The sequence below is a fragment of the Triticum dicoccoides genome, chromosome 2B (genome assembly GCF_002162155.2).
Source record: "Triticum dicoccoides isolate Atlit2015 ecotype Zavitan chromosome 2B, WEW_v2.0, whole genome shotgun sequence".
Classification (NCBI taxonomy): domain Eukaryota; kingdom Viridiplantae; phylum Streptophyta; class Magnoliopsida; order Poales; family Poaceae; genus Triticum; species Triticum dicoccoides.
The window spans coordinates 787,578,744-787,592,898 of NC_041383.1; the positions used below are offsets into that span (position 1 = coordinate 787,578,744).

Sequence of the window (14,155 nt, forward strand, 5' to 3'; positions counted from 1 at the left end):
CCGTCTATGGACTTTTCACTGGACCATTTTGCCCCTCTTTCTTACTCTCTTAACAGACACTTTCAAGAGGCACCCGTCACTGAAAAAGCCATCCTAGATCCTCTCTTCCTTCTCTCCTGTCAGTCAAACCCTTGCCCTAGATCCCATCCCCTCTCTCAAATCTTAGCCCCCACACTCCACCCTCAGTGGTACGCCACCGTGGTTTGGCACAAGGCCACATCGCAACCAGCCACGCCGATGTTCCCGTCGGTGTCCATGCCGGTGCCCCCATGTGGGCCAATCCAGCCGAACCCATCAGCGGCCAACCTCGTCGGAGTAACCACGCAGGTGTGGTGAGCTCCTCCCCCCGAACACATCTCCTTTTTCTCCTCTGCTCTCTCTCTCTCTATCTATGTCTGTCTCTATGTCTCTCTGTCTCTCTCTCTCTCTCTCTCTCTCTCTCTCTCTAACCCCACCCCGTTCTCTTTTCTCTGTCGCGAGGAACTGATGACCGCTACCGTTCTTCACCACCACCGGAACGACACCGCATGCTCCAAGGTTGCCACCGCCGCTCATGGACTCTGCCCTCTAGATCTAGCCTGTCCCTGATCACTAGTAGAAAACAAGGCTACCGTTCGGCCCTGGCTAGCCCATTAGTCCCGGTTCATCAAGAACCGGGACCAATGGGAGGGTATTAGACCCGGTTCGTGAGCCCAGGGGGCCGGCCAGGGCCTCGTGGGCATTGGTCCCGGTTCGTGTGGAACCATTTGTCCCGGTTCGAGCCACGAACCGGGACCAATGATCATCGCTGCTGGCCCACAACCATTGGTCTCGGTTCGTGGCATGAACCGGGATAGAAGGGGTGGCTTTAGTCCCGGTTCATGCCACGAACCGGGACAAATAACTTGCCTATATATACCCCATCGCCGCGGAAGAGCACTCCACAGTGCTCTGTTTTGTCAAGCCGGCGAGGGGAGGGCATTTGGGTGCTCTAGTTCACCTCCTATGCACATGAGGTGTTCGATGAAATGCCCAAGCCACACTAGTTAAGCTTTCTCCTCTCAAAACTCGACCTCCAAGCTCCATTTTCAACGAGATTTGTCTAGATTTAGCGGTCTGTCACGCCTCGTCCCCGCCCCGTCTTCACCGCCGTCGATCGCCCGCGCCAATCTCGTCGCCGGCACCACCGTGGTGAGCCTCTTGTTCTTATCTTCTTTCTGAAAGAAAAACATTCTGACTTTAGATAGATACTTGTCTAATTTTCTTACTTTTATTATTCCTTGTTATTATATAGTGCGATGGTTTTGCTATCTGCCCCTGTCGGCCCTCGTCCTGTCTATGATTCAGATGTGGTATATATTATCTTTTCATAACTTTTTGGTTCATTTATTGTTTATGACAATTATGCCGACCAATGTGACATAGATTTTATTTATCTAGGAGGTTGTTGAACCGGAAATTCCAACCGACCCTATTGTCGAGAGGTTGAATTTAGTAGAAGAAGAAAACAATTACTTGAAGGAAAAAATAAGAAAAATTGAGGAGGAGAAGATGATATTGGAGTTGCATGTTGCGGATGTCGTCGATGATCACAAGATCAAGATGGATGCAATGCGGTTGAAGATTAAAAAGATTAGAAAATATGCCATTCATACCGAGGCTTGGTATCATTATGCAGTTGGATCAGTTGTTACCTTGGTTGCGGTTATGATCGCATTTGTTTTTGCATTGAAATGTTTTACATAATTTCAATGTATGGTTTAATTAGATGCTCTGGGGAGCTATATGTTGTTCAATGAGAACTATGTTTGTACTTTGGTTTTAATGCTCTGGAGAATGGTGCATTTTGAACACAGAAAAACAAGGGAGTTCAAGTAAGTTCAAAAAAATTGAAATCCCTTTGTAAGAGACGAGTTTCCGTATGAAACCCTGATACTTCGAAAGAGATGGTCTGTTTTGTACATGAAGTGCATCCAGTTTTTGCCGTAAGCCTCTCTACTTTCTTGCACATGCTATGTGGGTGAAATGATGATACCATGCCAACTTGGAACCTTTTCAGAGTTCATTTCAAATGCTTTTCAATTTCATGGTCTTATAGCTCAAAATAATTAGTAAATGCATGAAAAATAACAAATGAAGTCAGAAACAAAACAAAATAAAATAAATAAGTAATTTGAAACAAAAAATATAAACTTTAATAGAATAGATAAGTAGAAACAAAAAAAACTTTAATAACATAAATAAAATTTATGAAACTAAAATTATCAAAGTATTTTCTGTTCAAAATATTATAAGCAACTTCTATTATTATTGAAACTAAAATTATATAAAATTGATGCAACTAAAATTATCAAAGTATTTTCTGTTCAAAATCATTAAAAGCAAAAAGAATTTTCATAAAGAACTTTTTTGTTAGAAACTTTAATAGCAAAAAGAATTATCATAAAATAAAATTAATAAGTAATTATAAACAAAATAAAATAAAATAAATAAGTATTTTGTTTTAAGTAGAAACAAAACAAAAAAAACTGGGAAAAATTAAAAATTTTGCCACCAACTTGGCCACCACGGCCTGAATACAACTAGAAACCCATCCATGGGCCAGGATTCAGGCCCGCAGTAGGCCTAGAAGGCCCATCAGGCAAAGCAGTAGCAAGTAGCCCCGTAAGCCTGCAGTGGAGAGGAGCTCGAGAGGGGTGCGGCAGTGGGGCTTATAAACCACTGCGCGCCCCTCTCAACTAGCGAGGTGGTACTAAACTTTGGCCGCGATGCGGGCAGCACAGGGGCCTTTGGTCCCGGTTGGTGGCACCAACCGGGACTAAAGGGTGGGCATTGGTACCGGTTGGTGCCACGAACCGGTACCAATGCACCGGTTGATGCCACGAACCGGTACCAATGTCTTGGGTATATAATTAGCACTTGTGAAAAAATTATTTCAGTTCGTCTTCCCTACCCGACGCCCCATCATTGCTCCTTGTCGCCGTCGCCGTCGCCGTCGTCGCCCCTGCCCCGCGCCCGAGCCCCTGCCCGCGGACCATCCCCGCGCGCCGGCGCCCTCGCCGCCCCTGCCGTCCGACACCATCGCCGCACCGTCCCTACCTCCGACACCGTCGCCGCACCGCCCCTGCCCTCAACCACGTCGTCACCGGCGCCGCGCCGCACCGGTCCCTGCACCGTGCCCGAGCCCCTACCCGCGGCCCGCCGCCGCGCGCCGGCGCCCTCGCCGCCCCCACCGTCGCCGTCGCTAGCCACCCCCGCGTCGATGTCCAGCGCCGCCCCCGCGCGCCGTCGCTGTCAGCGCCGCCCTGGTTAATTTTTATTTTTTTAATTATGTTTTCTTTAATTTTTATTTGATTTTTTTACATGTTTTTAGATTTTCATATATGTATGTATGTATTTCTTAAATATATGTATTTTTTACATGTTTTTTGTATGTATTCATGTAGTTTTTCATTTGTAATTAATGATGTTTTAAAGTATACATATATGCAAGTTAGATTTAGTACATTTTAGGTTATTTTCATTTTTAAATATCTATCTAGGAAAGGAAGAAGATTTAGTACATTAAAGGTAGAAGAGTTTTATCCAGCTAGGAAAGGAAGAAGAAGAAAAAGAATGAGAGGAGAAAAAGGAAAATAAGAAGAGGAATAAAGGAGAAGAAGAGGAGAGGAAGAAGAGGAGAAATAAATAAGAAGAGTAAAAAAGAAGAAAAAGAAGAGGAGAAGAAGAAAAGAATAGAGGAGAAAGAAAAAAAAATGGAATTTCTATTTTTTTCTTTGTTCTCCTCTATTTCTTTCTTCTTCTCCTTTTTTTCTTCTTCTTTTTCTTCGATTGCTTATCTTCTATTCCTTTCTTCTTCTCATCTTTTTATTTCTTCTTTTGTGTTCTTATTTTTTATCGGGTATGTCGTTGTCGATATACCCCCGCCCGTGAACTTCAACACGAGGGGGGGTGCCGATATACCCCCTCCCCGATAACATTATTTTCCCATGTATATGTATGTCACCTCGTTGTCGATATAACCCCCTCCCGGATAACTTAGACATGAGGGGAGGTCGATATATATACCCCCTCTCGACCATGATAACTTATACCATGAGAGCACCCCCCTCGGCCCTCTCGCTCGACCAAAACTCTCGAGGACACCCAATCCATAGAAAAAAAATGATGTTGGTCTCGTACCCCCTCCCGCCGCGCCCCTACCTGACAAACTCTCTCGAGGCCACCCAAATTTACCAAGTTAAAAGAGCGTTGTCGTCGAGGTCACCCCAAACCCTTGAAGCGTTGTGTCGAGGCCACCCCAAACCCTTGAAGCGTTGTCTAGGCCACCCCAAACCCTAGAGAAGCAGCATCGAGGCCACTAACATGATTCCTTATTGTGATTAGCTAGCTAGTTCTATGTTTGCCACTAATATATATCCATCTGTACCATGTTTGAATAATAATTGACATGTTGTAAATATTTGCATAAACTATGGAGCACTCCCGAGACGAAGCAACAGAAGCGATGTTGGGGGAGATAATCGCGCAAGGAAGTGATGTCGTTGCGTCATTTCTCAACAACACCGATGGTCAAGAAGGACTGGGTGAAGAAGAAGGCTATGTTCATGATGGCACCGGTGACCCATTAATGCCGGTACAAGAAGAGGGCTATGTTCATGATGGCTCCGGTGACCCAAGGGAGGTACAAGAAGGAGACCGTGCTGACTGCTCTGGTGACGGAACCGAGTCCGGACAGGTATATATATATATATTAGTTAAGCCCATGCTGACTAGTTAATTGATGCATTCATTGTTTTCATATGTACACATATTAATTAACTCTCGTCTTTCTTCTTTTTTCTCTAGCCCATCGGATCGAGCTCAACTTCGGTAAAAAAACGAGGCCTGAAGAAAAAGTTGCGCTCGGATGAAAGGTTTGAGATCACAGCAATCGCGTGCGATGGCAAGCCGATTGAACCCATACGGACAAGGGATGCATTTCGTGCTCAGTGCGAGGTTCTTGTTAGGGACAAGATCCCGATCAGTATCTAGCAATTGTTAAAGCCAAAGAAGGAAGACCCTGAGGTGCCGAGGTCTTATGTCTCCGATATGCAGAAAGAAGATCTTTGGACAACGCTTAAGGCAAATTTCACCCTACCGCCAGAGGAGGATCTAGATAAGCTAGTTAAAGATGAATTGATCAAGTCTCATGCTCTTAAGAAGATGGCAGAACTATTCAGGAGGTGGAAGAATGAGCTGAAAACGTTTGTCGACAAAGAAGAGACACCAGAATTCACCGGCCGGTTTGAGAAGATCAAAGATCAATGGCCCGCATTTGTGGCCCACAAGACATCAGAAAAGAGTAAGAAGATGTCAGCGACAAACAAGATCAATGGCCAGAAGAAGAAGCATCACCATCGCACGGGGTCAGGTGGTTACCTCAAAGCCCGACCTTTGTGGGACAAGGCTGAGAATGACCTGATTGCTAAAGGGGTCGATCCAGAGACATTGAGATGGCCAGAACATTGCCGGACTTGGTTCTTCGGGGTTGACGGAACCTTGGACCCTGTATCAGGGAAGTGCATTTGGACGGAATAGAAACTGTGAATACCCTTCAAGAAGCTTCGGGAGTATATCGAGGAAGCGCGGGAAGGGACGTTCGTTCCAAACAGAGAGAACGACGAGCTCATAATGGCCCTCGGGAATCCTGAGCACCCTGGACGGACACGAGGCACGCCAGGCTCCCTTCCGTGGAAGGCTGGGTTTCCGGACGCAGGGTGTTACAAAACCCAGGAGAGGAGGAAGAAAGTGGAGCATAGCCAACTACAGGCGCTGCACGAAAGGGTACAAGGGCTAGAGGAACGAGAAGCAGATCGCAGCAAACGACCTGCCGAAGCTTCCCCTGAAGCTACCCCGCCATCTCAGTGGAGAAGCAGCGTGGCTTCCACTGAGCAGACTCAGCAGCTGGAGCCTGTCTTCACGGGCTACCCCGTGGATGCTATCACAGAGTCTCAACATTGCCACCTTATGACGCGATGGATGACATTGAAAGTCAAGGCGGCTGTTGGCTCTGTTATACCTAATGAACCTGGCTCAACCTACCACGGCCAGCCGATTTTAGAAGGATATGCTAGGGTGATGGTGGATCTAATAACGGACGGATTTGAGGAACTTGAGCTTGACCACCCTATGGGTGAAGGGGAGATTCGGCTGGGTTCTTCTCTGAAGACTCCATGCCTATGGCGGAAGGAGCTCATCAACCTTCCAAATTGGACGCCTCTGCCTCCTCCTCCTCCTCCTCCTCTGGCGAATCAGGGCACTCCGCCTCCTCCTCCGCTTCCTCCGGCGAGTGATCAGGGCACTCAGCCTCCATCTCCGGCGTGTGGCGGCACTCCGCCTCCTTCTCCGCCTACGCCTGGGCGCTCGAGCAGCCAGCTGCCTCCTCCTTCTCCGCCTTGCCAGCAAGGGCAGAAGAGACCCGCCGCCGCCCCCGCTGCTCTGGGGTGTCGTAGTCCTTCTCCTCCGCCTCGTAAGCAAGCATGAAAGAAGACAGCCGCAGCCGCTCCGTCTGCTCCGGCGTCTAGCAATACAGCCAGATGCGGGAGGCAATACAGATACGGTCCATCTCTCAAGCCTCTAGAGAAGTTACCGTACGAGAGGACCGAGGAGGAAAACGTGAAGATCGTGCTGACCGAAGTGAAAGACTTTGATACGTCTCCAACGTATCTATAATTTATGAAGCATTCATGCTATATTATTATCTGTTTTGAATGATTATGGGCTTTATTATACACTTTTATATTACTTTTGGGACTAACCTATTAACCGGAGGCCCAACCCATATTGTTGTTTTATTGCCTCTTTCAGTAATTCACAGAAAAGGAATATCAAACGGAGTCCAAACGGAATGAAACCTTTGATAGTGTTATTTTTGGGGAGAATATGATCTTGGAGACTAGGAGTTCACGTCAGAAGATCACCGAGGACTCCACGAGATAGGAGGGCCCCCCCTACTGGGCGCGCCCCCTGTATCATGGGCCCCTCGAGCACCTCCCGACCGACTTCTTTCGCCTATATAAGCCTACGTACCCTAAAACCATCGAATATCAAGATCGATCGGGAGTCTGCTCCGGCGTCTAGCAATACAGCCACCAAAAACCTCTCGGGAGCCCATTCCGGCACCCTGCCGGAGGGGGAATCCATCAGTAGTGGCCATCTTCATCATCCCGGCGCTCTCCATGACAAGGAGGGAGTAGTTCACCCTCAGGGCTGAGGGTATGTACGAGTAGCTATGTGTTTGATCTCTCTCTCTCTCTCTCTCTCTCTCTCTCTCTCTCGTTCTCTCTCGTGTTCCCTCTATGGCACGATCTTGATGTATCCCGAGCTTTGCTATAGTTGGATCTTATGATGTTTCTCCCCTTCTACTCTCTTGTGATGAATTGAGTTTCCCTCTTGAAGTTATGTTATCAGATTGAGTCTTTTGTTTGATAACACTTGATGTATGTCTTGCCGTGTTTATTTGTGGTGACAATGAGATATCACGTGCCACTTGATGTATGTTTTGGTGACCAACTTGTGGGTTCCGCCCATGAACCTATGCATAGGGGTTGGCACACGTTTTCTTGACTCTCCGGTAGAAACTTTGGGGCACTCTTTGAAGTACTTTGTGTTGGTTGGATGAATCTGAGATTGTGTGATGCATATCGTATAATCATGCCCACGGATATTTGAGGTGACAATGGAGTATCTAGGTGAGATTAGTTTTTTGGTTGATTTGTGTCTTAAGGTGTTATTCTAGTATGAACTCTTTAATAGATCGATCCGAAAGAATGACTTTGAGGTGGTTTCATACCCTACCATAATCTCTACGTTTGTTCTCCGCTATTAGTGGCTTTGTAGTGACTCTTTGTTGCATGTTGAGGGCTTATTATATGATCTATCTATGTTATTATTATTTAGAGAACTTGCACTAGTGAAAGTATGAACCCTAGGCCTTGTTTCCTATCATTGCAATACCATTTACGCTCACTTTTATCGCTCGCTACCTTGCTGTTTTTATAATTTCAGATTACAAATACCTCTATCTACTATCTATATTGCACTTGTATCACCATCTCTTCGCCGAACTAGTGCACCTATACAATCTACCATTGTATTGGGCGTGTTGGGGACACAAGAGACTCTTTGTTATTTGGTTGCAGGGTCCATGCTAAAATCATTGATCAAAAATCAAAACAAAGATTTAATACTCTTTCCTTACAACTTCGAGTTAGTGTTTCTGTCGTGTGCATATTCGGTTTCCCTTATTACTCGAGCGAGGTTATAGTAATGTAATTGATGAGTTATGCATGTGTGCGCAGCTTCCACTATGTTCTTCTGGAGATTAAGCTTGAGCGGGGACTAGTAATCGTCTTAGACTCGAGACGAAAAGATGCCGAAACCTATGCGGACATGACTAAAATGCTCAACAAGTAAGTTCAATCGATCATTATCGCACCATATCGGCAACTTTTTGTTCATTTCCTGTTGTCTCAAGTAATAATAATTATTTTCTTTTTCTTGCAAGGTTTGGAAACAGTTCACTGCAGAAGCTCCGGGACTGCCGAAGGAGCTGCGATATACATACCCGAAAGTAAGTACTACTAGATAGCTAGTTGCGCGCGTCTCCCGTTGATTCTATAGCTATACTTTCATCAATGTCATTTATAATGTTTCATTATCAGTTTGATTGACCTCTATTTCTCGTAAAGTGCTTGTGGAAGAAACAAGGGAATGATTTCTGTGGATACTGCGTGTGCGAGTTCATATACAACGCGACTTTGAAAAATAAGCGGGGCTACTCTAAAAGACAATATGAAGTGCGTAAGCAATAATATTCACAATTTCATTTTATTACACCATCATTTCTGTTGAGTTTCATTCATATATATGTATTAACCCCCTTCTTCAAATTAGACGTGGCAGATGCGGAATGAACTCCTACCACGAGATCGCATGAAAGCAATTCAAGAGGAATTGGTGGGATTCTTTCTTGACCACGTTATCAATAAAGCTGGAGAATACCATGTGGAAGTTGATTTCAAATGCTAGGGGATTGTAAGAGATCTTACATATTGTATATATGTATGTAGCCAGTAGCGTCGGATAGATAATACGAAAACTTGTTGTTCGACCAATCTCTCGGAGAAGTAGAGGTCGATCGATCACTTCTTTCGGTATGCATGACGAACTTCTGTACTTAATGGTTTCCTTCATTTTCTTACTAGATAGCGTGTCGAGGGCCTCTCTATGTACAGTACGTAGCGTCGACCAAGCACGGACATAAGAGATGACACTTCTCTCTATTAATTAGCTAGCTAACACAATATATGAAACACCTAAATTAACCCCCCAAAACCCCCACCCCTTTCACAAAAAAACCCCAGCCCCTGAAATGCTGACGCGTGGATGCCTTTTGGTCCCGGTTGGTGCCACCAACCGGGACCAAAGGCCCTCCTGCCTGGGCTCGCCGCACCGGCCACGTGGAGGCCCATCTGTCCCGGTTTATGCAAGAACCGGGACTAAAGGTATAGGGCATTAGTACCGACACTTTAGTCGCGGTTCAAAAACCGGGACTATAGGTCCTTTTTCTACTAGTGGATGGGATCCACCCGCCGTCGCCTCGCCGGAGATCCCCGACGTCTGCTACTTCCAGCGCCACCCCCTGCATCGAACTCCAGATCCAGCCAGTCCCCGATGTGATCCGACCGCCGTCGCCGCGCCGGAGATCCCGGACGTCCTCTACTTCCAGCGCCATCCCCTGCATCGAGCTGCTGCTAGAGCTCATCCTCCTTTCTTCTGACGAGGAGGATTTCATGAGCTCCGTCGAGCTCATCGTCCTACAGAGGGCGGCCAATAATCGTTGACCCGATGTGTTGACCCAATGTAATTACCTAGTATATGTAGCTAGCAACTATGGACTAATGCTTAGTTATATTCGAGATGGGACCGACCTTAAGTACTGATTTGTGTAAATTACTACTGTTTTAATTAGTTTATGATGTGTTAATTATTGCATCAAAAAATTATGCAAAAATGATGTGCTGTTTACTTAGTGATGGGTCTCACTTGGCAGTGTCTCCCAAGAGAGTGATGATGCAGAGGCAAAAAGGTCCAGCGAAAAGTCTAAAGACGGTCAACACACAGTCAAACACCACTAACTGGACGGAAGTTTGATAGAAGGGTAAAATCTTAAGAGGAGCAAACAGGTTTGGGCAAAACCGATGGTTTTCGGAAACTAGGGGCAAAACTGTCGAGTGAGACACAACTAAGGGCATAAAATCGATTATCCCAAAAAATATAGGATGTTATGCTTTGCCGAGAGTGACACTCGGCAAAGTACGCAGTAACTGACGGAGCCGTCTGTTGCGGACGGGCATGCCACGTGGATACTCTTTGCCGTGAGCGGCTCTCGGCGTCTGCAGGGTTTGCCGTGCGGTGCCTCTTTGCCGTGAGGCAGTGACGGCAAAGATGGCAGTTTGCCGTGAAGGTGGGTTTGCCGAGAATGACACAAGTGTCCGTGTTTTAGCACTCGGCGAAGAGCATTACACCCGGCGTAGCCTAGAATTCGAGTAGTGCAGCTTGGTGAAGCCATTTTGAGCAAGCGAGAGGTGTGACAGGGATAGCAAATGCTTAAAGCTCTCTGGTATCTCCCCCTCGAGCTTGTTCCTTCCAAAGTTCAGCGTCTTCAACTCGGTGCACCACATGAGACTGGGAGGTATAGCACCACTCAGCATGTTACTCCCTGCATCCAGAACATTCAGCCTTGGAAGTAAGTTGAAGTCTAGGGCAATTTCACCCGACAGCGAGTTGTTCCTTAGATTGATAACCCTCAGCATAGGGCAGCTCAATAGGGAGGCAGACAATGTGCCACTGAACGAATTTGAGGCCAAGTTTAAGAACTCCAGCCTCCTCAAACCCCCAAACACATAAGGGATGACGCCAGTGAACATGTTATATGACAGGTCGATATGAATAAGCTGAGAGAAGTTACCCAGGTACTCGCTGAGGCTACCAGAGAGCTGATTTTCCCGTAAGCTTAGCCTCCTCAACTCTGATAATGTGTACAGGTCGCCAAGGATACTCCCAGTTATGCCACTGCCATCAATAAAGAGCTCCGTGAGCATCCTGCATCTGCCAAAGCCGGTGAGGACCTCACCGTTGAACTCATTCCCGGAAAATCGCAGGGCCTTGACCGGCGCAACACAGAGGGCCCTGGTGTTGAAGCCACCAGAGAAGCAATTACTGGAGATATCAAGAACTGCCAGGTTCATCGCGCCAGGGAACGTAGGGTGTGGTCCAGTGAATTTGTTGAAGGAGATGTTCACCACCTCAATAGCTAGAAAGCCATCTTCCCTCACAGGGAACGGCCCGGAGAACATGTTCACGCTGAGGTCGAGCACCTGCAGCCTCGCTAGCCGGGCAAGCCCCTCCGGTGGCTGGACATGGAGCGAGTTGCAGGAGAGGTTTAATGTCACGAGGCCATCGAGGGAGGTAATCAAGGAGGAGATGCCACCATGGAGGCTCTTGTTGAAGAGATCCAACCCGACAACCCTCCCAAGATCAGAGAAGATGCCGGTCCAGAAACAGCATGCAGTGTCGTTGGGATGCCATCCGATGAGCTTGGCACCCTTCCTGTCCCAGCCATTGGAAAAAGCAAGAAGTGCCTCCAGGTCAGTGGGGTGGCATGTATGGTTCAGAGAATGGCTGGCATGTCCCTGGAGCAGAACATAGACGAGCAAGAATTGGAACAAGGAGTAATAGCCTCCCCTCTTCCGCGAGAGGAGGCGGCGAAAGTAGAAAACCTTGCTGGAGGGCATGAACAGGTCGGAAGGACTTGGGACAGAGAAACTAACGGAAGCAAATAATAACTCGCCTTTATTCCTTGGAATAGTTAATGTCCCCTCCTGGGCCCAGTGCTGCAGCCGTGGCTCCCTCCTAAACTGCTGCACTGCTGCAGCTGTGTCCCTCCTCCTGAGCCCACAAGGCCACATGACAGTTCCTAACTAGCAGCAAATTCCTTAAACTTTTACTCCCTCCGTAAAAAAATATAAGAGTGTTTAGATCAGCAAATTACGAAACTGTACTAAGCGAGCAATGATAGATCAAAATTGTTACCCCCGGCCAAGATTGTCTGACGTAACGTCACCTGACTTTGGGCCACTAATAGATGGGCCAGCTTGTTTGCAGCCCCACATGTCAATGGCCCTACGTCAGGGAATCTCAACCGTAACCCCATCATAAGAAGTCACTAAATTTAGAACATCACATTATTTAGCTGTCTTAACTCTTGATAAGGGAATGTAAAATCGTATGTATTGAGTTCAGAAACCAAACAAAATTAATTAATGAGTCAAAGTCTAAGGGGGTGGTGGCTAGCTCTGTCTAAGAGCATCTCCAGCCGCGGCCCCAGAAAGACCTTCCCAGGTGATTTTTTCGCGCCGGCGCCGAAAAACGGCCCAGTCGCGTCTCCAGGATCACGTTTTTCGCCGGGGTGGGCCGAAATCAGCGCTGGCGGACCCAGGCCGAACCCGGCGCGCTGGGGGTGCCCGGGGGCGTCGGGCGAATCGTTTTTGGCGCGAAATAGCCGCGGGCCCTCGTTGCCAGTGACTCGTTTCTCTTCTCGCCGCTTCGTCGTCCTCATCGCCTCGTTTCTCGCGGCAAATCAATGCTAAAGCTGTCGCGCCGGTCAGCATCCTCCATTGATGCCTCACGGGCGGCGCAGTGAAGACCGGACGACGCGCGTCCCTTGCCCGCCACGCGTACACACGGCGGCCACGCGTACGCGCGGCGCGCCCGCCTATATAAGCCGACCCCCAGCGCGCCGGTGACGCACAGCCTCTCCACCGCTGACGCGCCGTTTCTCCCCCATTCCTCCCTCTCCTCTCGCCGTCTCCAGTTCAACCATGGCCGAGCGCTTCCCAGGCGACGGCACGGCGGCGAACAGCTTCGGCCGCCGCCATCTTCACCATGACGAAGCTCGGCTCCTCTACGAGGCCGAGTAACCGGTCCCGCCGAACATGCGGGTGCCCGGGTCATGGAGGATCAGCGCTAGCGGGGTCCCGGTGCCACCACCGCCCACGAGGGTCGGGCAGCGTGCGGAGATCGCGCGTATCCGCGCCTCTCTGCCGCGGGCCGCGAGGGAAGGTCCACGATGTGTCCCCGACAGCCCGCTGTGGAAGCCCTACTTCCGCCGCCGCCACGCCGAGCAGCTCGAGGCCACCAACGGCGTCGAGCCCTCTGGAAGGCTCAACTCCGAAGGCCGGCGCCAATGGTGGGGCGTGCCCGGCCGCACGCTGGAGGTCGTCCTCAAGTACATCGATGGGGGCAACACGCCGAGGCTGGAGTACCCCGCTCCCCCGTCCTTCTGCCGCCGGCGTGGGAGCTCGTGGACGCCGAGGCGCATGGACCCGGGGGCGTCCTCCTCCTCGTCCGACCGCTCGTCTGGCTCTTCCTGCCTCAGGCCCGTCAAGCCGGAGCCCCAGGACACGCCTGTCAGCGCGCGCACCTGCAGCTTCGGCGTCCGCATCGACGACTCCGCCCCCACCTCTGGCCGCCTCATCCTCGTCAGGACGAAGCCGGAGCCCGACCTCCCCGCGGAGTACGAGGAGATAGCCCGGCGTGGCTTCACCGACGAGGACGCCCTACGGTGGGTGTGGGATGACTACCTCCGCGACGAGATGGTCCGGCAGCGCCGGGCTCTGGAGGAGATAGCCGCCCGCAAGCGTGGGCGCGAGGACGAGCACGGCGTGGTGATCCTCGACAGCGACGAGGATGAGGACACCCGCGGACCGTCCAACCCGCCGCGCCAACCTGGGGAGGGCTGCAGCAGGGACGGTGGCCGCGGGGGAGGAGGCGACGACGACGACGATGGCGACGACGACGGCGGCGGCGACTACACGCGGTTCTACAGTCTCCTCGGCATGTAGAGCTGCAAGGGCGACGGGCGGCGAGGAGCGTCGAGGGAGACGGCGGGCCTAGTAGCTTTTTTTTTTCTTTTTTGTAAAATTTTTTAAATATGTATGAACTCGCCGAAATTTGATTGAATTGGCGCCGTGTTTCTGGCGGAATTTAATTTTCGCAAAAAATGTGGGAGCGGCGACTGGGGACCAACTCGCCCCAGGCCCTTTTTTGCGCCAGCTCACCCCCTGACGGC

General features: G+C 49.3%; 1 protein-coding gene across 1 annotated transcript; it reads right to left on the minus strand.

Annotated features, from left to right (window-relative positions):
* Window positions 1–10,544: 10,544 nt before the first annotated feature.
* On the minus strand, window positions 10,545–11,993 carry LOC119361437 (phytosulfokine receptor 2-like). Its single transcript, XM_037626642.1, has one exon. The coding sequence runs from the start codon at window positions 11,991–11,993 to the stop codon at window positions 10,545–10,547; it is 1,449 nt and encodes a 482-aa protein (XP_037482539.1).
* Between the last annotated feature and the right edge of the window lie 2,162 nt (window positions 11,994–14,155).

What these genes read in the sequence shown, in the direction of transcription:
- LOC119361437 (XM_037626642.1), bottom strand. Translation starts at nt 11,993, where the DNA reads ATGTGGCCTTGTGGGCTCAGGAGGAGGGACACAGCTGCAGCAGTGCAG.